General features: G+C 41.8%; 1 protein-coding gene across 1 annotated transcript; it reads left to right on the forward strand.

The window, feature by feature from the left end:
• Positions 1-145: 145 nt before the first annotated feature.
• On the forward strand, positions 146-19,709 carry asmt (acetylserotonin O-methyltransferase). The gene is made up of 8 exons (XM_084022058.1): positions 146-550; positions 1,549-1,723; positions 1,900-2,029; positions 2,953-3,021; positions 11,027-11,145; positions 16,876-17,016; positions 18,130-18,252; positions 19,369-19,709. Exons 1-8 carry the CDS (start codon positions 449-451, stop codon positions 19,584-19,586), a joined length of 1,077 nt encoding a protein of 358 aa, XP_083878184.1. The 5' UTR covers positions 146-448; the 3' UTR covers positions 19,587-19,709.
• The last annotated feature ends 6,276 nt before the right edge of the window (positions 19,710-25,985 follow it).

A 25,985-nucleotide genomic window follows, 5' to 3' on the forward strand; every position in this document is an offset into this window, starting at 1 on the left:
CGTTACTGCAATCAGGCCATATGGAGAAGAGATGGGGAGCACATCGTTCATAACGCACAGCTCCCCCTCAGAGGTTTGGTATCCCCGAAGCCTTAATCAGATTTTGGGGGTCATGAAAACAGTTCTGGTTTGAGAATGCACTGAGTGGATGTCTCCATCTGAGTGAGTGATGATGAACAAAGCAGCAGTGTGTTGTCAGTGAGTTGTTTCTTTGTCCGAAGCAGACTGAGCCCCCTGCTCTAATCTGGGTTATCTGGCTGTAATCAGCTTAGCCCACTGCTACTCTCACCGCTCACTGCTGGGTGGGCACTTTCTGCAGCTTTAGTCTGGCTCTGGCTTCAGCGCCGTTCATTTACACACCTGTTGAAGTGCCTCGGGAGAAGGGAAGTTCAAGAGCTGGGAAGAGCGCAACATTCAACGTCTTTTCAGGCTGTCCTGTCTAAACGTCATGGCTGAGTGTCAACAGATGGGTTCCTCCGAGCAGACACCTGCTGCAGACACTTACCCCAGAAAGATACTGGAGTATATGGAAGGATTCTTCATCTCCAAGGTAACGGACACATTGGGGGTGTAAGAGAGTATTGATAGACTTGGAAATGTTTTAATTAATAGGTTTGCAAAGATCTGTGGCAAGAAAGTTGCTCAGATTGCATAAACATGGAAGTATGACTTTGGTTACAGGCAATATAACAAATGCAGATCCCATGACCATTACACCTTTGTATTCCTCCTAGACCAGGAATACTGGTGCCTGATACATGTTTTGGCCATTTAATATTCTAATTAGCATATGTGCATGATAAATAAGTGATTACAAGTACAATTATATATTAAAGTAATTGTTTTCAAGCATATTTATGTGAAAAATAAGTACAATTTCCCTGAAGTAATTGCATATTTCTCCTTTCTCGTATCGTTTTGCCTTGTATTGGTGGTTTCTGTGGTTCATAACTGTGGTACTGTAAAATTATATATATATATATATATATACTTTTCTTATTTATACATATCTTTTTCTATTTTTTTCAGTTGTTTCCTCATCTTATGGTTTATTTTTTATATATATACTATGTGATCATAGTCTCATTGCCTTGTATTGGTTGTTTCGGTGGTTCATAACATATATATATGTACATATATATATGTATATACATATATACATATATATATATATATGTACATATATATATGTATATACATATATACATATATATATATATATATGTATATATATATATATATATATATATATATATATATATATATGTATATATATATATATATATATATATATGTATATATATATGTATATATGTATATATATATATATATATATATATGTATATATATATATATATATATACATATATATATATATGTATATATATATATATATATATATATATGTAATTTTTTTATGTGATCATATTTCATTGATCAGTCAATCATGTAAGAAATGATGTGGTTCTGCAGATCAAGCACTGCATTCTATCCCATGCTCTGCTCTGTTTGGTTCTCCTCTGTTTCCTGCCTCTGTCTCTGACCCAGACGGTTTTCTCCTCCTGTGAGCTGGGTGTGTTTGATGTGTTGCTGGCTTCAGAGCGCCCCCTGTCTGCAGAGGAGATCAGTCAGGCGGTCGGAGCCAGTCTGGATGGCACACAGAGACTGCTGGCTGCCCTCACTGGCCTGCAGCTCCTGAACACACACCAGGACAATGGACAAGGTCAGCACACACACACACACACACACACACACACACCTGAAAATAAGGTGATAATAACTCATTAATAGTCTCATATCTGGTCCGTCTCCAGCTCCCGAGCACACCAACCCCCTCATTCATTCACAGTCACCTCCTCCTCCGTCTCTTTTCCTCCACCTCTCCACCACCTGTCACAGTGTTTTACAGTAACACAGAGCAGGCCAGCGTCTACCTGACCAGTTCCAGTCCCGTATCTCTCTTCCAGTCCATCCAGTATAGCTCCAGAACCATCTACCTCTGCTGGCACTACTTGACGGACGCTGTCAGGTCAGCACACTGTGGCCAAGAGCTGCAGCTACATTTTTATTTTTCAATTCAAAGTTTGTATTTATTGTCAATTAATTTACTTAGTTTCTGATGTGACCTGATACAATGTGTTAGTCCCATGGGGTCATACAGTCCGGTTTGTCACATCCAGGTACTGTAATTACATATACTTTAATATGACTTGTAAGAATTCTAGATTATTTTGGATAAGAACATCTTCTCATCACCACAATTTAACCAAGAAAATGTAACTTGGGGACACACAATTACATGGGCTGTCATGACAAAAGAGCAAGCAAGCAGTAAACACATAAATGGGTGTCATACCTGATTTTAAGTTCCAAAGAAAATGTAATTGTAACTAATAAAACTGAGATGAGTCGAGGGGGCCGTAAGGAGTTGTGAGAACTGCAGGTTTGATTTGTAGCTTAAGGATGTGTCATCCAGTCCTCCCTCTTTTGTTTGAACAGTCGCTCAAGATGGATCTTAGTCTCGTCGTCTGAGGGAGGACAGCCAGCGGCTCTCAAACAGCACGGCTGGATTTACTCCGGTTGATGTGTGAAGTCCATCTGTGAGAAAGACTGAAAACAGATAGAAGTGACGTTAATATCGAAACAATAAAGGCACTCTCGTCTAAATTAATTAATTTTGTGTGGAGGTGTGCAACACAAACATGTGAATTTACTTTAAATAGACCGAAAATGATGGTGAATTCACGTTGGTGCCTTTCATCTACAACAACTGTGGTAATGGGATGAAGCTTAAGCGGCATTTTAAGCAGTGAGATGATCAATACCTAGATCCCACATTTGTCTCCTGGCAAATATCTGTTCAAAAAAATCATCAGATAAGGTGCATAACTGATATTTATAGCACTATATAATGTTGTCATATATAAATGTTTCTGTCTTGCCTTGTTCTAGAGAGGGGAAAAATCAGTACGAAAAGGCTTTTGGAGTCAGCTCTAATGACCTGTTTCAAGCACTCTATAGGTAAGAAACAGTCTTTGTTGAGCACACACACATTAAACACACATTCTTGTTTCTCATTTACATTCCACCCCTGTCTGGCCAGCTTAAGCCTGTCTGTCACTCTCTTCTCTCTTCCCCCTTAAAATACGACTCGTGGGATTTATTAGGAGGCAGGGGATGTGTGTGTGAGAGAGAGAGAGAGAGAGAGAGAGAGAGAGAGAGAGAGAGAGAGAGAGAGAGAGAGAGAGAGAGAGAGAGAGAGAGAGAGAGAGAGAGAGAGAGAGAGACAGTGTGAGCTGTGATGTGAGGAAGCTTGGAGCAGAGAAAGAGAATATATCTGCCAGAGGAAGTAAACATTTGCGAGGAATTTTTTCTCCTCTGTGGCTCTCGCGGCGAATTTGTATAAAAACAACACACCAATTGATTTCAGGTTTAAAATGCATTGTAACGCGCGTTACTGAGATTTGTACCGAGTAAAATATTACCAATTTTTTTTTTTTGTAATGCCTTACATTACTGCGTTACAGCAAAACGTAATGCATTACAGTAATGCATTACTTTGTAACGCGTTACTCCCAACACTGTTGCGCAATATCTACATTTTCTCATGCGGTATAACATTTCAATTTATTCACATTCACATTTCACATTTTATGAACGTTTTCAATGCAGACAATAGATGACTATAGCCTAAAGACAACCATTAAAATAAACCAAATACAATAATTGGCACCAATCTGGCGCACAAGGCCTACATCACCATGCAGTATGGGAAGCATGCCGATAGCCTCTTACTATAAGTTAAAATAGACCAGACGGGGGCCCTGGGCTTCCTCTGGGCTGGGTCACTCCTCTTTTTCCTAGGTTATTCATGGGGTCTTTTGAACCATTCTTAGTCTGGCCCCTCACCTGAGACTATTTGCTATGGGAAACCCTCCCAGGAGCACAAAGCTCCAGACAACACAGCTCTCAGGGTCATAGGGACACACAAACCTCTCCACCACGGTAAGGTGATGGTTCCCGGAGAGGAGAAAGCAGATTAGCAGAGCAGCAGAGAAGCAGAGAACAGGAGCAGGTAAGCGGAGCAGAGGAGCAGAGCAAGGCAAGGCAAGCTAAGGCAAGGCAAGGCAAGGCAAGGCAAGGCAAGGCAAGCTAAGGCAAGGCAAGGCAAGGCAAGGCAAGCTAAGGCAAGCTAAGGCAAGGCAAGGCAAGGCAAGCTAAGGCAAGGCAAGGCAAGGCAAGCTAAGGCAAGGCAAGGCAAGCTAAGGCAAGCTAAGGCAAGGCAAGGCAAATTTTATTATATAGCACCATTCGTACAAGCAGCAAATCATAGTGCTTTACAGAAAAAATAAAATAAAAGAATAACATCATAAAAAAGACAACAGAATAGTCATACAATACAGGAAATAAGATTTTAAAAAAGCACATAAAGGTTTAAGATTAGGAAGTTAAGATTACCTGCATGTTGGGTTATGGGAAAGCTGCAGTAAACAAAAGTGTTTTTAGGCCTGATTTAAAAGAGCTGACAGTCTGTGCACACCTCAGGTGTTAAGGAAGCTTGATCCACAGGTGTGGAGCATAAAAACTGAACGCTGCTTCAGCCTTTTTAGTTCTGACCCTGGGTATACAGAGTAAACCTAAGACCTGAGGAGTCTGGGTGCTTCAGATCGAACAAGCAGCTCAGAAATGTATTTTGGACATGCAGCAGTGGAATAGAGGAGGAGAGCAGAGCAGAAGAGCAGGTGTTTTTTATGCATTTTTGGATGTGTTTTTGTATTTAGGTTTTTTATATATATGTTTGAGGGACTGATTTTGTTGGAGCATCGAATCGTTTTCTTGCTTCATGACGTGATTGTTGTGTTCAGAGCCTTGGGGTTCTTGCTGAACATGTTGGAGGTCCTGGTGTTGTGTTTCAAGATCCTTCTGATTGTGTTTAATTGACTCTTCTGCATCACACGACAGTTCCTTGGCCTGAAGTTCTTGTTCCAGGTTCTGAGATGTTCTAAGTTCCTCCTGAACTTCATTGGCCTTCTGATTTTCGTGTTGCAAGTCATCACATTTTTGTCTCATGGCCTCTTTTCTATCACACAACTCTCTGTTGGCCTCCTTAAGTTCTAAAGTCAGGTCCAGATTTTGTTTGAACAGCAAATCTTTTTCTTGCTTGGTCACGAGATTCTTGTGTTCGGAGACTTTTAGTTGTCGCTGAACATTTCGGAGCTCCTGGGTTTGTTTTTTCAAATCCGTCAGAGTTTTTTCCATGTCCTTTGCTCCATTACGCAACTTTTCCTTTTCTTCCTCAAGTTCTTCATCCAGGTCCTGAATATTTTTGCACATCAACTCACACTTTTGTTCCATCTTGTGATTTTTCTTTTCAGAGTCTTTGAGCTCTTGTTGAACATTTCTGTGATTTCGCTGTTCTGTTTTGAGATCCAGCTGACTTTGTTTCAAGGTATTTTCTCTATCACACAACCTTTTGTTGACCTCGTCAAGTCTTTTTTCCAGTGCCTGATATCTTTGGACCATCAAATCGTTATTTTTCTCCCTCACGTCACAGTTGTTTTTGGATTCTTTGAGTTTTTCCTCAACATGTTCGAGCTGCTCGTGTTGCTTTGTGAGATCCTTTTTATTTTGTATAATTGTGTCTTTTGCTTCACGCAACTTTGTGTTGGCCTCCTCAAGTTCTTCTTCAAGGGACAGATGTTTTAAGAGCGTCAAATTGTTCTCTAGCTTTATCTTGTCATTGTTGTCTTCGGAGACTTTGAGTTTTTCCTGAACATTTTTGAGCTCCTGATGTAGCTTTTTGAAATCCTTCTCATTTTGTATCACAGTGACTTGCGTGTCAAACAACTCTTTGTCGACTTTCTCATTTTCCTCTATCAGGGCCTGTTTTTCTTTGAACATGGAGTCATTGTTTTGCTTCAGCTCTTGATTCTGGCGTTCAGCGACTTTGAGTTCTTGCTGAAGATTTTGCAAATACTGGTCTTTATTTTTGAGAGCCTTCTGATTTCTTTTGATCGTCTCTTCTACATCAGCCGATTTTTTTTTGTCTGTCTCAAATCTTTCTTCCAGGGCCTGAATTTTTTGGGACGCAGATTTCTCTTTTTCCTCAAGTGCATTGTGGATCTGTATGAGGTTCTGCATTGCTTCTGCAAATGTTGTAGCACCTTTCTTGTCTACCTGTTCCATCAGTCTTCTCTTTAGCTCCTGAACCTCGGCTTGCAGACTGTCATTTTTCTGTGTCACGTCGTTTTTCCCTGCTGTGTTGTTTTGTCTCAGCTTTTCTATCTTTTGCTGAAACATTTTTTTCTCGGTTTGTAGGTCCTTGTTCTGTTTGTGGAATTCCTCCTTTTCTTGGGAGACAGTGTTCTTTTCACTGAGCAGCAAGTGATGTGATCTCTTGAGTTTATCGACTTGTTCCCGAAACATCTCATTCTCTATTTGAAGGGACCTCTTATGCTTGTTCTTTGAGTACTTGTACTTATTGTTGAGATCTTCAATCTCGTGCTCTTGGTCCACATTTTGTCTTTGGAGTTCCCTGATTTTCTCTCTGAAGCCCTCAATCTCATGACTGAGACAGGTGCTTGTGTGCGGCTCCTCTGAAGTCATGTTTTTGTCTATCTATCTATCTATCTATCTATCTATCTATCTATCTATCTATCTATCTATCTATCTATCTATCTATCTATCTAACTCTCTGTCTGTCTCTCTCTCTCTCTCTGTGGTTACAAGTGAATTTCGTTTGCCACTGAGTGATGGTGGATTTCTTTTATAGACTCAGGGACGTGTGATGTCACGCAGAATGCCTTTGAACATCAACGCTTTGATGTCATGACGTCACCAGAGCTTTGATGTTCCGAGAAGGGGGTCACGTGACTGGCTGGACAAAACGGTTGGTTTAGGATTCCGGAATCCGCCATCTTGTCCCAACTCTTCCATTTGAATAGTTGATCGCACTATTTTTTTTTTAAATTTTATTTTCAGTCACCGCGACTTTTTTGCTACTTAAGAAGAGAAATGGCTTCTATTTTCTGCCATGCGGAGCCAGCCAGTCCTGTGCACGTATGCAAATTAGCCATGTGCGCCAAACAGACGACGTAACGTTGAGAATTGAAAGCTAAACCAGTGTTTCACTCACACACTTTGGGTTTACGTCCCAAAAGGTGGCTGAATTACAGGGCACTGCACCGGGAAAAACATTGGAAAGAATGCGCATAGAAAGTCGCACGTATCTCCCCACGTCAGCTGAGTGCGAACCAGGCTTTTCCGTAATAACGGACAACCAGACGCGCAACAGGTTAAGACAGCCTGTCTTCACTTCTGTTTGTGGACCTCAAACACGGACGTAATTCCAAAAACAATGTTACGCTTTAGTAAAGATCGTCAAGCACTAGTACCAAGCGGAAAACCGCCGCTCAAACTGAAGCCTGTTTCTCTTAGTCTAGACCGCCCACAAGCTCCTCGATTGGTTCTGCCGTTTCTTGTGTGATTGACCGTCCCCTGTTGCTTGCATACCGGTCTGCTAGTCTGCGGTCAGGAGTCCTACAGGAGTCCGCTACTAGAAGTTGGGAGTTTGTTCTGCCTGGTTCACGTCAGCTAGAAGGATCGTAATATCAGAGGTTTCATTTACATCAACGTTTGAATCGGTGTCCATGTGCGTGTGTGCGCGCGTGCGTGTGTACGTGTGCTTCGTAATTAGACGCAGCCAGGATGTCTAAAAAAAGAACATAAGAGACTTCTTTAGTAGGCAAAGTGTAACACACCCATCCTGCAACACCTTTACTGGCTCCCAATAAAGCAGCATATCCACTTCAAGATCCTCCTCATCATCTACAAAGCTCTCAACAATCTGATAAATAAAATGTATTATTATTGTTGTTATTACTAATGGATTAGAATTGGGTGATAATCAGTGGCGGTTCTAGACAAATTTTACTGGGGGGGCCAAGGTGGGGCCAATGTTTGATCAGAGGGGCACATTAAAAAATGGAAAGTGCCGTTCTCACTCTCATCTCGCATCCGGCAAGGCAGTGTTTGGGTGCGTCGCTCTAATTATTCCGTGTAGAGCGCTGAGTCACATTAGTTCCGCTTTTGGCGCTAGCGCATAAAATCGTAATAACTTGATCAATTTATTTCATTTTCATTTTATCATTCAGTCAGCTTATTCAGTCAGCTCTGGGGGGGCCACAGGGGGGGCCTGGGACATTTTTACAGGGGCACTGGCCCCTGTAGGCCCCCGTGTAGAACCGCCACTGGTGATAATGTTTTGCTACATGCTTTACAACCAGTCAAACCAAAAAAGGGAACAGTAAACTTAAAAGCATTAGAAAACTAGAAGAACTACTAGAAAACAGTGAACTGAAAGAGTTAGAGTTTTATTAAAAATACTTGTGTCCCCCCCCCCCCCCACCTCTGAAATGAAAATGTCATCCTTCCCATTGTCCTAAAGGTCTGGTGTGTTTATGGTATCTGGTGCCCGCAGTTTTAACACGTCACTGATCTGCTGGTCAGCAGTTTTCAGGGGTCACACATTCAAAGTTTCACACTTTGTCTGCAAAGAGGTTTCGATCGGCCTGCCCGAGGCGCTGTACTGTAGAGGGCTGCCAGTCTCAAAGGAGCAGTCAAAGTTTAAACACAGTGGGACAACTCGCTAAAACATCCTCCCTTCCTGTCCTCATCTTGGCATCACTTGCATCATTGAGATGGACCAGATGTTGAGATGCACGTTGCCATTAATAGTTTACATCACAACCATGAAATGAAATGTAGCAACGCTGATGTGCAGATGTGCAAATTAGCTGCACGCGTCACCTCGGCAGAGATGGGCAAATGTGATATTTCTTTGCGTGTGGATGCAATTTGTCTTCTTTGGGTTTTTACTTGTCACACAATTTATGTTTTTTTATGTTGCTCGTTGTTGGGGCTCGTGCATGAGTTGAATTATGTTTATATTTGCCACTTTCTTGTATCCTTTTAAAGAGCAGCTGATGATCTCACGAAAAAAAAAAGAAGAATATTCAAAATATGAACCCTGCACACATCACTTAATACACCCTTGTGCCAATGAATGAGCAATTCAGCTTTAATTGATTGGAAATGAAAATATCCTACAAGAAACATTTCAGCACCTGCACACAATTGATTTAATTGGGAATAGCGGTTGTTTGTCCCCGCTGATTTCCCCTGTGACTACTGTGGGTAAATTAGCAGGGGAAACAACCACTGAAGTCATTCACTGCATTCTTAGAGTGCCGTCGCAGAAGCCGGATGATTCAAAGCTGGCTGGATGACTCAGACTGCTGTTTACTCATCGCCATTTAAGCAGCTATGTTCTGCACCTGAATAATTCACGGCCACGTCCCGTCTACGGCTTGAATTCCCCAACATGTTCTACATACGAGAAGGCAGAAAAGATTTCTGAGAAGAAATTTTACACATGAGTAGTTATTATTTATATTATTTGTAGGGTCTGGTGGTTTCAATTTTCACAGATGAATATAATCATCATGTAATTCATGGTATCGTGTATTTTAGGGTCTGATTCTGTCCAGTAAAACAAATTTACTCAAGCATGAAAGAAGTAAAGATGTCAGGTGACAAGAAAATAAAAGGAACATATAATTTGATACTGTAGGGTTTTTTGTTGTTGTTGTTTTTTACAGAAATGTAAGCCACAATATTTTAGATTTGAAAATGTCTTGCTTTGGCGCCCTCCTGTGGCAGGGTCACGAGACATGGCTAGGATAGGACAGAAAGGACTCACGGACTACACCAGTTTTAATTTTTTCTGTTCCTGGATGTATCAACACAACGGCACAATGCTAAAAAAAACAAACAAATGATTAATCATGATCTGCATTTTGTCCGAGGAGAAGGTCAAAGTGTTCATTGCTTTAAATGATGCATGTCAGTGTTGCTAATAATGTAAGAGCTGAACCCTGGAGACAGATGTAAAACACACAGCAGCGATCAGGCAGCTATGAGCCAACTCACTCGGTACAGATGCGACAGAGACCTGCGGGGTAGTCGAGGAGGAGCGCACTACGTGTATGTGCAGAGAGCAGACGGATTACAATCCACGATGATGTTATAACCATTAGGACGGAGATAACTAGGCCGAGCATCTTTCCCTCAACGTGATTGGACACGTGATGAGACTGTGTGCATGTAAATGTTCTCGATCAAGGACAAAAAAGGGGCTGCAGACGTTATCGTCGGAGGGCATCCGATAACTTGCATCCAAAATGTCCTCAAATTAAAGCTGACAGTCTGCTGTTTGGCCTCACAGTCATTTCATCTTTTCACATCCAATGTAATCAGAGTCTGAAGCCGCAACAATGAGTCACTTTCAAAGTTCCTCTGGAGGTCACCGTGTCATCAGCAGTTGGCAACGTGTATCAGATGGCTGATCACTTCGCTGCAGTGAAGTTTGGGTGAAAACGATTCTAGTGTCGCAGAACAGAGGGGTGTCTCTCTCTCTCTCTGTGTGTGTGTGTGTGTGTGTGTGTGTGTGTGTGTGTGTGTGTGTGTGTGTGTGTGTGTGTGTGTGTGAAGCCCCATGGCAGGCTAGAGTGCTGGGTGATGAGGTGGAGATTCCTCAGAGCAGCAGCAGTCACCACAGGCTCTACTATTCTGTGGCACCCTGTCTCTCTCTCTCTCTCACACACACACACACACACTGTGTCGCCACAGGGAGAAACTTTGTAGATGAGGAGAGGCAATGTGTGTGTGTGTGTGTGTGTGTGTGTGTGTGTGTGTGTGTGTGTGCACGTGTGTGTGTGTGTGTGTGTGTGTGTGTGTGTGTGTGCACGTGTGTGTGTGTTTGGCTGTTTATTGTGGACAAAGAGCAAGTACAATCTTAGGTGACAGCTTACAGAACATTATAAAAGAAGGTTTTAGCTCAGTACAATGAAATGAAAGAGAGAATGTACTAATATTACTGTTTTCCCCTGTGTGTGTGTGTGTGTGTGTGTGTGTGTGTGTGTATGTGTGTGTGTGTGTGTGTGTGTGTGTGTGTGTCTGTGTGTAGGTCTGACGAGGAAATGGTGAAGTTTATGCAGTTAATGAACTCCATTTGGAACATCTGTGGTAAAGATGTGGTCACGGCCTTTGACCTTTCGCCTTTCAAGAACATCTGCGACCTTGGAGGTACATTTCTGTGTGTGTGTGTGTGTGTGTGTGTGTGTGTGTGTGTGTGTGTGTGTGTTTATCAAGTCATCATATCCAATTTCCATAAGGTTGCAGGTTCACAGTCATTAACATTTAAAATAGTTGCCATCATGTTTTAACGAAGCGACAGCTGACTAAGCCACACACATATTAATACCGTACGGCGTGTGTGTGTGTGCATGCAAAAATGCACAACACACAGAGTCAACTGTGACCTTTATTATCCCCCCCTCCAGCCTCTCTGAGTTAATGACTCTTTGGAAATCAGTCAACCTTCCCAACACACACCCACAGCTCAAAGTCACCTCCACCTGGAGTTTCCCGTATCCTGACAAAGATGGAGTGTTTCACTCTTGCCAAACATGATGATGTCAAAATCACATTAACAGCAACAACACAGTTTAGAAGCTTGTGGGGTTGTGCCATGGTTTCCTTTTCTAAAACATCAGAAATGCACTCTGAGCGGATACACTTAACAAGGCCAGAGTACAAATACAGAATGAGTATTGGCGTTGAGTTGGAGGCAACAGAGCATGTTAACCTGCTGAGACCCAGTGAAGTATTCAGCCGTGTCTGTCACAACGGTCTGTTTGTTTCCCCCTTCTCCTTCACCCGTTAATAGCTATAACGCATAGTTCATTTTCCTGTTGCGGCATTTCAGAAGAAAACAGAATCATATAAAAGAAAATCTAAAAACAAATGTTAAAAAACTGCACTTTAGAAAAAAACAAAACAGCTTTGAAGGTAAAATGTATGAATGTGAAGGAAGATGTTGCAGCAGTCTTCTTCTGAATGCATGACCGTAAAAATGGCATCATTGACTGATCTCCTCTGTGTGTTCTTCTTTGTCTATTAAGATTTATATATACTGTGCCTGTGAACAAAATATTTCTTTACACAGAAAGCACATTGCATGAGGATTAAAAACAGGAAACAATAAGACTGAACAGACACAACATGAGCTCCACAAAACAATAATCAGGAAAGCCTTTGTCTGAGAGATGCTGTGAGTTCTTCTTCATGTTGAGAGCTGAGCGATGTTTCCTCCTCCCACCCATGCACTCCTCCATCGGTCAGAAACAGTAGATAACAATGTAGCAGCAATGGGACAGGAATAACAACGTTTGTAAGAATAAATGTTACGTTTTTAAGAATAAATGTTAAGCCTGTGGCTTGGACCACATTCACAACTATACTCGGTGTTAATCACATTTAAATGATCCAGCACATGAGCTTTCAAAACACAGAAGGGTCAGAGGGTCAGATACAAGACACGGGGAAAAGAGCCTCCACATTTATCAGAGAAATAAAGATCTGCTTGTGATCAGTTACATGCACAAGTGAGACTTATTTTTCTCTGCTGTAATAAAACAACAACAACATTTATGGTCAGTCAGGCAAAAAGCAGCTCACGAAGCAGCCGCTTACAGCCGCCTCCTGTGTGTGACGCCTCAGCTGACCACACGGGGGCGCTGTGAAGCCACTGAAAGTCTTCCCGTCTTTCCTCTCCTCTGTGACTTTCCCAGCGTGAGGTTCGCATGTTCATGTTTATGCATTAAGGTGCACCACCTGAAGGAGATGGCGCGTGGACAGCAGGAGTGTGAAGGGTGAGACTGCACTGTCCTGTTAAGACTTGTTCTCTCTCACAGCATCTGCTGTGTCTGCACACACCTGCTGCTCAGGTGTCTGTCTGTCTGTCTGTCTGTCTGCCTGTCTGTCTGTCCGTCCTACCCTTCTGCCAGCTTGCAGGTTTTAATGCAAATCAGAGTCCAGATTTAATGTCTTTTTTTATCATTTATATGATCAAGGTGGTCCTACACGGGCTGTTTAACCTTCCAAGCTGTATTTTAATGTGACATTTAACACACGCTTCAATGGTATGTTTTATCTAAAAATGAATTATAAACTTAAAGGTTACGGCAACTCAAAGGCAATATATATTCATGTTTCCGAGGCATAATTGCTTTAAAATAAATAAATAAACAGCTATCTGCGTCATGTTGCTACACGTATGAAACGCGGTCAAAGAAAAATAGTATTCACATAATTTACGTTAGAAAAAAATCCTATAAACCACAATGGAAGAATATTCAAAATGTATGCATTGCATGCATTCATAGTTTAATATAGTAAGAGTAAACAAGAATTGGGGAAAATGTACTCAAATATTGAATGTACTGATATGTAAATAATAGACATACAGTATAAGTATATTAGTAGAGTAGAAAAAGATAGAACAGTGTCTTTGTTAAAATAGTATCTATCCATCTATCTATCTATCTATCTATCTATCTATCTATCTATCTATCTATCTATCTATCTATCTATCTATCTATCTATCTATCTATCTATCTATCTATCTATCTATCTATCTATCTGACAAGAAGAAGAAGCTGGAATAACAAAACACAACTATAATAAACAACATGGAAATATAACAGACTGTAACAATCACACACGCCCATCAAAGGATTCCATTAACAAACTGAGGCAGCCAGGTTAGCTCGGGGTCTTGTACAGTGTGCTGTGTTTGCTTTTGCTCCTCCTCGCTGCTCTTTGATTTTTCTCCTCTGCTGACCCCTGTTTGATGTGAGGGCCACAGTATATGTCTCTCTCTCTCAGTGAGTGTGTGTGTGTGTGAGGGAAAAAGTGAGAATCCTGTATGTATACAGAATGCTACAATAGTAGCAGGTCATGTGAGGCGGCAGGCACCACTGGGCTTGACAGTTTGCCCTGTACACACACACACTTGCCCACTTGCACACACTTGGTCATAACAGGTTAATGAAGTATTAGACAAATTAATAATTTCACACGATGATGGTGCTAGATGAAAAGTTATAATATCCCCGAAACTACTATCATGCATCCTCTATGGAGCATAAATATACCAAACTTTACTACAATCAAACTGGTTATTAAGACATTACAATAAAAAAATTTTTTTTAAAAAAACTCAAAGGAAGTCCGTAGATAACCAAAGTCGGGATTCATTATCCGGGAACCATACATGTGTTTACCCAATTATTTTGCAATCCCTCTAATAGCTGCTGAGAAATAACCAGTGTTGTATAGTAACGAAGTAAAAATACTTCGTTACTTTACTTAAGTCGTATTTTTTTATATTTGTACTTTACTTTACTACTTCTATTTCTGACGACTTTTACTTTTACTTCACTACATTTTCCGAAAAAAATCAGTACTTTTACTCCGTTACATTTACCTGAGCATCCTCGTTACTCGTTACAAAATAAGAAGGAACGTGACAGCCAATGGACAATCTTTGTTTTGTTGTAGTGGGACTAGTAGCCAATGATGTTGGGAGATACAGACCGCAAGACGTTATCATTGGTTTACCCCGTTGTGCAGCGGATGAAATCAGCGGCCAAATTTCAAATTAATGGTCGCATTGTCATGCTAGTAGTAGTCTCAGACAAGTCGGGTCTCTAATGTTAGCCTACTTGAAGAGAAGGAGGAAGACAGAGAAGCAAAATGTCAGAGATGGAGGAGGTGACTGAATCGGTGACTGAACCTGCTGCTGAAACAACCAGCATAGTGTTACTGTCAATCAGGCCCGGAGTGGCTAATCGGGAGGACCGGGACAATTCCCGGTGGGCCGGTCTGACTTTTGGGCCGCGAGGGCCGGTGTTCAATTATTATTTTTATTTATTTTTGTGCCGGTGTTCAGTCATGGCACTGAGTGGAGTGGGTATCACGTGTATGCGTCGCGGGGATTCCCGCAGGTAAATAGACACAAGAACCCAGCCGAACTCTCGGCCCTGATGCCCCCAGACCATGGTGAAAAGCCCGCGGTCCTCACTAAAACACAGGCCCGCCCAGGTCCACAAGAGTCCACACAGGCGGACTCTCCGTCGAACGCGAAACGCCAAGACGCGCCGCACGCAAACCAGCCGGGAAACAGACAGCTGAACACGGCCGAACTATGGGCACTTGTGCCCCCAAGGCTGTGTGAAAAGCCCGTGCAGCTCACTTAAGCACCGGCCGGTCCAGGTCCGCGCCACGCCACAATTACGCACAGCGAAGCCGGACTTCTGCTCCGTCCGTACACACGTAAAACACTCGAGTGCGTTGCGGGGATTCCCGCAGGTAAATAGACACAAGAACCCAGCCGAACTGTCGGGACTATCACCCTCAGAGCTGGCTGAAAAGCCCGCGGACATCGGTCAAACACCGGCCCGCCCAGGTCCACAAGAGTCCACACAGGCGGACTCTCCGTCGAACGCGAAACGCCAAGACGCGCCGCACGCAAACCAGCCGGGAAACAGACAGCTGAACACGGCCGAACTATGGGCACTTGTGCCCACAAGGCTGTGTGAAAATACACGGAATTACAAGGCTTTAGAGAACAGTGCGCTATTGTATGCTTAACATGTAAAGTTATAATTACATTATTTTAATATAATAGGTCGTGATCTAAAGTGGGCCGGTCTGAACTCCAGGGCTGAAAATGAGTCCCACTCCGGCCCTGCTGTCAATAGACTTTAATGGTGAAGCAAAGAGTGTGTTGTTCCACGCAGTGAAACTATACAGTCGAGGATTGCGTTTTTGTTTGTTTGTTTTTGTTTTTTACTGCCCCTCGGCCCCTGAGCTTCTCCGTGGTCTAACGTGAGTGGGCTTGGCCTCTGCTAGCCAAAAACTGAACTCCTGGGTTATTGAATGATCTGTCTGTCTTTTTCTGGTGTTATTGGAGACCGTACCTGTGTTTGGAGAGTCCGAGTTTTGATATAGCAAACCAGCTGATGATGACAGTCAGACTAATTTACATAGTGGTAGTGTTATTAATAAGTTAGCTTTTAAATCATGCAGCTGAAATCGCTATGTTTAGTATTACCTGTGGCCACGAAGGAGTGTGTGAGTGGGCAAATTTCTGATTGCGTTTTATTAACAGTACTTTTTACTTTTGATACTTAAGTACAGTAAATACAAGCTACTTTTTTACTTTTACTCAAGTAATATTCTAGCAGGCAACTTTCACTTTTACTTGAGTAATTTTCCAGTAAGGTACTTTTACTTTTACTCAAGTATGGCTTTTGGGTACTTTATACAACACTGGAAATAACTCAAGGCGTTCCTAAGATGGACGGACCGTTGACATACAACCTGAAAACATGATGCTTCCAGGCACGACTTGGTGCAGAGGCATAGAAACAAGGATTTCCAAATGCATTAAAATGTAAAGGTTCCCATTTAAAAGCATGTGCAATCAGATAAAACCAGATCCCAATAAAATAGTGTGTGTCTGTGTCGACTCTTTCTTAGATTAGATTCCTTAGTAGGATTCCTAAACGGCAGGCTCTGCCCTGTTTCTCTATAAAGCTGAGTGTCTGGGCCTTATTCACTTCATATTCAGTTCAATTCTGTCGACTTTATTGGCATGAATGTTAGATGAATCACATTCCAAAAGCCGCCACGTCCATCTGAATACAAATCATGCAACTAAATAATGGGTACATATCTGAATGCATCTGTTCCACTCGTGTGACTCCGAAACGCGTGTGTGTCTGTGTGTGTGTGTGTGTGTGTGTGTGTGTGTGTGTGTGTGTGTGTGTGTGTGTGTGTGTGTGTGTGTGTGTGTGTGTGTGTGTGTGTGTGTGTGTGTGTGCACGGGGTGTGTGAGTGATGCACTACCTTGTGAAGGTTGTGTGTATTCATTCAACTAAATGTAACACCCTCTCGTATCCTCTCCAGGCTGCAGCGGAGCATTAGCCAAGCAGTGCACGTCGGCCTACCCAGAGTGCACTGTGACGATCTTTGATCTCCCCAAGGTGGCGCATATGTCGAGGGAGCACTTTGTCACCCGGGCTGACCAGAGGATAAGCTTCTGCGAAGGTAACGGCATTGCAAAAGGACGGGATCCCTTGAAATTTGTAATCATATACAGCCAACCCCAATGCTGTGCTAGTAATTGTAGACGAAATTATAGGTTGATTCTTTACAAAGTTTGCACGAGAAAACTACTTGCACAGTAGCAAGTTTGTTTTGTTTCTTAGCTTTTTCTTACACACAATGATACATTGCTGTAAGATTTAAGGTGTGACATTTGACTCCCAGCTGCAGACTTTGAGATATGGTTTTGGCATGGTTACAGTCTGTCTGCCACCATCGCTCTTATTTCCTTCTAAAAGCAGAGAGAAAAGACAGAAACATCTTTTGAAGCATCCTTTCATTCATAATGTATTGCCAGTGGTATTTTCTTTTAAACTTCACACTGAAATAGGGCGAGGGAATCATTTCAGCATTCCATGTGTGTGCATTCAATATTAGATTAATATACCATCAAGTACAACTGAGCCCTGAAAACCAAAGCAGGTAAAGACACTGTGGGCGCCGTCACCCGTGTGTCTCCTGTTCCCGCTGAACTGTTGCTATTTGATGGGAAGATATTGTCAGTTTAGACCTCACGCTTTGCTGTGCTGGCTCTCTCCAGCAAAGCAGCTGATGTGGAAATAAAAAGCTCACAGCAGCCAGCGATCTTGAAAACCCTGAGCCAATATCAATTCATGCCTCTCCCGCTGCTCCCTTAGACATGATGGTGTTGAACCCAGATGGGTGATGTAATGTGAAAACACGAAAAGTTAAATGGAATGATTTTGTCTTTGTCATGTTTTTTTTTCTTCTTCTGACGTCTGTGTGCCTTCATATTTACGTTAAATACTGTGGACAGGGAGGATATTTAATTGAATGAGCACACATACTCTCATTGTATTCCTGTTTAGACAGGCTAAAAAAATAACTAAACATGGAAATATGTTGTTAGGTTATATGCTGTTGACATAATGTGAATATCACTCCTTTGTATTTATTTTATATGTGTGCACCCACTAATTGAATCCTTGTCTTATTACTGGAAGGCTCATCAGCGGAATTAATAATTATGTGAAATAATTAACAGTGTCTCAGGAATTCAGTGCATTTGAATGTTGTTTGTGTGTTTGTGTTTAGGGGACTTCTTTAAAGACCCCCTGCCCAACGCTGACCTCTACATCCTCGCCAGAATCCTCCACGACTGGACGGACGAGCGCTGCATAGAGCTACTCATTAGAGTTTACAAAGCCTGCAAACCAGGTGTGTGTGTGTGTGTGTGTGTGTGTGTATATGTGTGCCTTTGAGTGTGAGAGGGATGAGTCCTTTTTTTTCCCTGCTTGAAATGAGATGGAAGATTGTATCCCACAATGCAGCTGATCCCAGAAAACTCTGTCCTTGTGACTTTGATCAAAGACTGACGCGCACACATACACACACATACAAACATGCACACACACAAACACACACACGCACAGACACACAGAAGCAGCAGGCGTTATCAGGAGACAGAAAACCCTCTCATGTGTTTTCATAATACTGTGCATCTGTGTGTGTACACAAGAGGAAGGACGGCGTAGTGGACAGAGAGAACAAACTGCTGTAGGAAGTGGGAAACAGCTGTTACTAATAACCTTAATGATGTCCCTATCCAGTATTATTGCAAATTAATTCAGCAATTAAAGGTATAATATGCAAACATTTTTTTAAAAATGTATGTATAGACTGATACAAAAATAATCCATGACCCACTAGAAGTGTCTGGATGGGACTGTATCTGCAGACGCCCTCTGTCTGTATCTTCTTTCCTTCTTATTTTGCTGTGTTCGGGACTCTTCTGGGTATCAGTGAGCCCCTCGGCACAGAGAGAGCAGACAGGCCACAGCAGGATGAACAGTGCCTCGGGTTGCATTGGTGTAAACTCTGGCACCTTCCCACAGGTTTGTGAGGAGGTGTGCATGTGTTTATTTGTGCTAGAACACAATCGCTGTGAAACAACCACAAAATAACATTTTAAATGACGTTCTCACTACCGATCCCTCTCTTTATTCACTCTCTAGCTCGCTCTACTCTCTCTCTCTCTCTCTCTCTCTCTCTCTCTCTCTCTCTCTCTCTCTCTCTCTCTCTCTCTCTCTCTCTCTATCTATCTCTCTCTCTCTGGATTTTGAATGCTATATTTACAAACAGCAACTGACAATGTTCTTTTAACATTGGTATTAGTTAAACCTGTGTTTAATAAGTCAAGAAGTCGGCGTTATCTATTCTGCAGTAAAGCTATAATTTGCTAGCTTAACTTTAATTTTCGAATCAGTCAGCGAAGGACAGAAAGAAAAGAAAAAGGAACGAACAAACCACGCTGATCTTTTGTCTGTCCTGCAGGAGGCGCTGTGTTGCTGGTGGAGGCGTTGCTCCATGAGGACGGCTCTGGCCCAGTGACAGTGCAGCTCTACTCCCTGAATATGCTGGTCCAGACGGAGGGCAGGGAGAGGACAGCTGCTCAGTACGCTGCCCTGCTAGCTGCTGCCGGCTTCGCCAGCACACAGCACCGCCTCACTGGGAAGATCTACGATGCTGTGCTGGGACACAAAGAGGCATGAGGACAACAGATAAGGCCGTTCCTGTTTCAGGACTGAATACTCACCACCTGGAAAAAGATACAAATACTGTTCTATTTTGATTGCTTCTTAAAAGTCACCTTAAATTTCTTCAAATAAAAAGTTTCTCACACTGTTTGACAATGCTACGTTCTGTTTTTTCACAAAATCTGTAAGATCTATGAAATATTTCAACCAAGGCCCATTTTTATGGCTGCTCAATAGTGTGACCCAAAATGAAAAAACCCTTTTACACTAACAAATAATATTCATTGTATTTTTCCTTATAAAACCTAGACAGGACAGACACATTGAGAGTTTGATGGAACTTGTGCTTGTTAACACGATACTCAATTTGTAACAAAATAAAAAATACATTTTTTTCAGCACCAAATAAATGGTAAAACAAAGTACCTCAGGACAAATGGTGCTCCCGGCAACAGTGTGAAAAGAAGTTACTGTGGCAGGCGAAGCGGTTGGTCTCTATTCCATGGCTCTGTTAATAAAGGGGGCAGTGCATTATATCATAATCTATAATATTACTTAACACTAAATCTGTATTATTCTGTATTACACTCTATTGATCCTGGAATGTAGCCGTTCAGTCAACGTCATTCCCAAAGACTGGGTCGAAACACAGACACTTTAAGTCCTCCAAAATACCTTTATTTGATCTCATTTATAAAATATTTAAAATGTGTATGTGTGTATGTTACTAATCTCGCGTTAGTAAACTGCATCATATTTTGGATGGCCATGCTGTAGGCTCAAAGACCTCTTGTGGAGACTTTCTCAAAACCCCATTTATTGCCTGTTCTATACTGACTGCCCGCTGACTCCTCACTACTCTTAACTGCCCCCCCTCCCTGCTGGTAAGAGCCCCTATTGATAACACAGCTGAGTGCATCTCTGACCCCCGGCAGCTTCTCTGCCACCGAGTGTTTCAGATGGTGTGTTTGGCTAACGGACCGGTACACACTGTGAGTAATTGTTGGCTGCATTCACTCAATTCCACAATACAGCAGTGGAGAGATCTGCACTCCACTGAGCGTGCCTTTCTATAGTTATTATTGTGAAGGTGGTTCAAGCTAAAACAAAGTGTTCACATGCATTTAATGACATTATGAGCATACCGATGTAAATGCTAATATGCCCCTTGTTTTGTTTGTGTGTCTGTTCTGTATCTTTGTGTTCTAGCTGCAGCTCCCTGAAAGCCTAATCGTCTGCTGAGCCTTTAAAAGCTGCACTAGCCCACTCCCTCGCTTTCTTGACTTCTGGGAACAAGACTTATGTTGCGGTCCTCGTTTTTGCATTTTTGTAAATCAATAGTTTTAACATTGCAGTTGATTTGGAGCGTGTCTCAATGTAACAATGCAGTGTGAGCTTCCAGTCTCATCCCTATGAAGATGAACTTCTTTGCATATCTTTCATCATCACTCAATCCTAATCCTGACAGCCTGCTAAAGGTGTCTTTGTGACTCGCCAAATCTTCTTCACAATGACCCGGCCCGTCTTTTATTTCACCCGTATCCTCTCCTGCATATTAAAGCTCTGTCATTGTGCTCCACCTCCGATGTTTGAACTGATCGTGACAACGCCGGTTGTCAGCGAGAGACCGCCGCACAAGTGAACATAATATATATTCAGTTGTTAATACGTTTATTTCAGCTTCAAATAGGCATCAGTTGTCCGACTCATGGGCTGAAAGCACAATCAGCCTTCAATCACCAATATTACAATGAGAAGACGTAGCGCCACTGCTCATTTCTCCGTCTCTTCTCTATACACCCACTCATTCTCGCTGCCCTCTCTATCCTCGTCTCTCCTTCTATTTCTCCCAGTAATTGTGAATTAATCAGACTTCAAAGTGCAACAAATTAGAAGTGATGTCAAATCCTTGTGGACAGCTTTACAGAGAGTCGGCCTAATGAAGGGAAATGAAGTGCTGAGGCTGAAGACAGCTTGACCTGTGCAGAGACACCGATAGTACCCAGAGACATGGTGCAGCATTACCGATCACATGGTGGTGAACCACTGCTGGGTACCACCAGTGGTTCAAAAATCTGATTTGTTGGATTATATATTTTTTCATCTTAATGATAATGATTAAGAAAAAGTTAAGTTTATCTGAATAAAAGTGTAACACTGCTTTATCTTTCTCGTAAAAGGACCCACATAAAGGCACATACATTGTTGGATCTTTCTGATTATATATTCATTATGAAAAAATATATAAAAGTCTGTAAAGAATTGAGGCAGGGAGTATTATTATTCAAACATATCCAATAAGGATGCAAAACAACACTGTGGTTGAATTAAAAATAAACAAAAAACAACCTTCCCTGTTTTTTCCCCTACTACAATTCTGTGAGAGTATCTCTTCAAGTGCTTTCCCCTTTCTTTTCATCAGTGTTTTCCACCTCAGCAGAGATAGGCACATACATCTCTCCTCTCTACTTCTCAGTTCCATTTACTGCTCCATGTCATGAGGCTATTATTGTGCCGGCCTCAGGTTCAACCTGAGTGGATGGATGGTCCGAGAAAGTTGCTGTAAAAATAGGGGACTGTGATGGAGAAGAGGATAGATAGGCGAGCTGAGGACGTCCAGGCACTTCCACTCTCCCGATGCTGGACATGTGACTCAAGTCTGACAGCGTGTCCTTGTTGCCCACTGGTTTATGATGCATGTCATGTGTAACCATGTTGCCAGTTTGAATCCAGCCAGCAACAACGCTTCATATCAAATAAGGGCAAACTAAATAATCATATTAATGCAAAAACAGCATATGTTGATCTGATTCGTCACACATTTGTCAGCAATGATGAAAACAGGAACTCTCCTGAGTATATCTCTAATTATGACAAGGTAAGTAAAAATGATGACTTAAGGCCAGTGTTGATGCACATACCTCTGTACTAATGTGTGTGTGTGTGAATAGGAAATCATGTGTATTCACCTCTCTCTCTCTGTGTGTGTGTGTGTGTGTGTGTGTGTGTGTGTGTGTGTGTGTGTGTGTGTGTGTGTGTGTGTGTGTGTGTGTGTGTGTGTGTGCGCGAATCTCTTTGGGGACACTCTAAATCTGCTCCACAAGTCACGCACCCTCTCACCCTCAAGCTTCAGAATGTCACTTTAAGATAACAACTTCGGGGCATTTCAGGGAACACACTCAGTTTATGCCCAGAGACTCTGTGTTTGTGTTTGTGAGGATGTGTATGTTTGTGTGAGGACGTGTGTGCGGTGCTTAATAGGGCTCCCGGCTCCATTTTGTGATGTAGTTATGTTTTCATTCTAAAGTTTTCATAAGAAATTGAAAGACCCATTTTTCGTTTGTTTTGGAACAGCAGTGGAGCGTCAAACCTCTTTTCATACAGGATAAGACATTTGGGGAGTTTTGCGTGTGTGTGCTTGTTGTATGTCTTTTGCGCATCTAAACCATATTTAACATGTTCCTTTTTGGAAAGAATTTGCAGTATAATATATAATAGGTAGTCACAGCACTTACACACAGGAAAGAGTCTGATGTTAAAAATAAAAATGAATAACTTTCAAAGCATTAATATAGCAGCAAATTATTTGCTAGGTAGAGATATTCTGTAGTGGAGTAATAAAAACAAACAAACAAGCATTTTAAAAGTTATTTGCTTATAGTCAGACCGACCTAACAAACCACCACTTTTTAACCTTAACCCTTTCACAAATTGTCATCACATTATTCATCCTTTTTTTAATTTATTGTAAAAACAATCCCAATAATATGGTTTATTTTGGATCACACTGTTGTAGTAAACCAGCCGATGTGTGGCTTGCTATTCACAGTGAATACAGCTTGGTGAAATTCACCAAGCACCTCTGGCTGATGTTATGAATAATAAAAATATCATTGGCTAAAATATTTCAATTTACCTTTTGGTCATGTTAGTGTGCTCTAAGTACTTTTATCATGCAATTATTGTATGATGGAGAAACATGATTGTATGCCATTTGTTTCTGCATCATGTTATCATGTTTCGTCTGTGAATCCCCTCTACTTGTGTTGCTATAGCAACATGATGCTGCTGATTTGCTGTAAAAATGAAACAAACTGCCTCAAAAACTGACAGTTTACTTAATGTGACCAACATATTTATTTCGTTTTTCAGTTGCATGGCCTTGAAAAAGCAACAGGACCCCAAATATGCACTGTACGTGATATATTAAAACAGAAGAGAAATACACAAAGTACAAAACCAGTTTGACACCAGTTTAGAGGACAATAAACATTCGGAATAAAGACAATGTCACCAGGATGACTGCACCTTACTGCTTGCTGTCAGAGAAGAGACCTCATTAAAACCATTATTTGTTCTGTTGTAAACTTTGCTTTGTCACTTCCAAACACTTTCATAATTCATAGGCCACTGACAGCAGTATTGAAGTACACACACACACACACACACGCACACACAAAGGTGGTGTGTGTGTGTGTGTGTGTGTGTGTGTGTGTGTGTGTTCATGTTATGTATCTCCACTTGATAATGACAAATGCCTCCATGTTTGCCCTTCCTCCTCTCTGTCACTTACTGTTGCTTCTGTTTTTTATATCTTTGTCCTGCCCCTAAGCATAACTAAATACAGTACTTCTCTCACACACACACACACACACACACACACACACACACACACACACACACACACTGGCAGACATATTTCAACCACAGGGTTGTCACTTCTGCTCCTGGCAACATGTCACCCACCCACAAAATCCCCTCCTAAAAAAAAGGACAAGGGACAGAAATACATCCATGTCTCGGTTTTGTCGTCATTTCATCCTCCTAGCCAAACCGAAGACCACACACACACACACACACACACACACACACACACACACATGCGCACACACACACAGTCAACAACTGTTTGTCTTAATCAAAGTGATGTTTCACAGCATTGACGCTTATTCTGTCTGAGTGCAGAGCAGAGTGGAAGGCATGACACGTGTCATCGCCACATTTGGACCAGTCACACCGAAGGTGGCATCTCAATTTGTTTACTAAGAATGACAGAAATGACTTCTGAAATGTCAACAGGAAAACATCCTTGAATCACACACACTCGCATCACACAAATAAAAAAAATGGAAAAAGGTTGACGTGGACCTAAAAGGCGACGGTGGAAATGCCAGGTGCCGTAATTTACATGTTTATTTTTAACGAATTCATTGCTGTGGGTGCAAATGTCAACAGTACATGGTATGGTAACTCGTATTTGTCTAGTTTGCCCTCCCTAAAATGGGCAGCTCTGCTGACGGTAGACTTTGTGATTGTGATTGTGATTTTCTGCAGACACCGCCCCTTTTATGTGAACAAGCTCACAGCCGGATTAAGAAACCCTGTTTGATTTACCGACTTTGATAACCACCGTTTTATTAATTTAATGACATTTGTTTTCTTCGTAATCTTATAATTTAGTGTAATTGAATTTTCTTTTATCGTATTTCCATTATTGGAATTATTTTAACTTGCGTTGAAATGTCAGCTTTTTAATGGCACTGCAGTCGTGTGGTAGTTAGTTTTTTCTCATTAACATTTTTCCTGAGGGGATTCGTTTTCATCGTTTAATATAGGCTGTGTGCAAATATATTATTCTCATGTAGATGAGCGTGACATTCACGTTGCATGCATCCTTGCCATATGTACCTTGCTATACGGTACATTTGCCTGTGATTAGTCATACAACATCTGTACCAGCCTAAGTTATTCCCCCCCTCGCAGCGATTATAAGCTCAAGCAGCCATACTGGATACACTGGTCTGTAGCAGTAGTGGAGAGCTCATTTCATCATTTGTTCTGGTTTACCAGTACACCTTCACGCTGTATAATTGATCATTTTCAGTATTTTGAAATGTAATTCCCATTGGTAATGATATGCTCTTTAATATAACATTAATAACAACCCTTTGGTTGTTATGTGCAAATGTTGCCCAGCAATGCTGTTTTGGAGACACTAGTGCATCATCTCAGCTCTGTGACCAGATGGTAAAAAACAAAGCCAGATACCATTTTCTGTAACGCTGAACATTGTATGCAAGTACCTCACATGCACAGGTCAAACGCTGAGCCATAATGGTTAAATGGATTCAGTTGCCACAGGTGATTACTCACAGGAGCATCTGGCCTTTTTGAAAGAGCACAGTTTGTTTCAGCCAACCACTTACTGGGCAGATTAACATATTGCCCATGATTGTTTTCATTAGTGTGTAAATGCCAGGGCCGTCCCAGTCCTGGTCCCTGAGGGAATCAGAACAGGCGAAGCACACTGCCTGTTTGATGGGCAGGAAGGTAGGGGGCTCGGGGAAAGCTAAGGCATATTCATAAGGCATATCTGTAAGCCCAACCCTGCATGAAAAAAACAGGCACTCTTCT

The sequence above is a fragment of the Eutrigla gurnardus genome (genome assembly GCF_963514095.1).
Source record: "Eutrigla gurnardus genome assembly, chromosome: 12".
In the NCBI taxonomy this organism is placed as follows: Eukaryota; Metazoa; Chordata; class Actinopteri; order Perciformes; family Triglidae; genus Eutrigla; species Eutrigla gurnardus.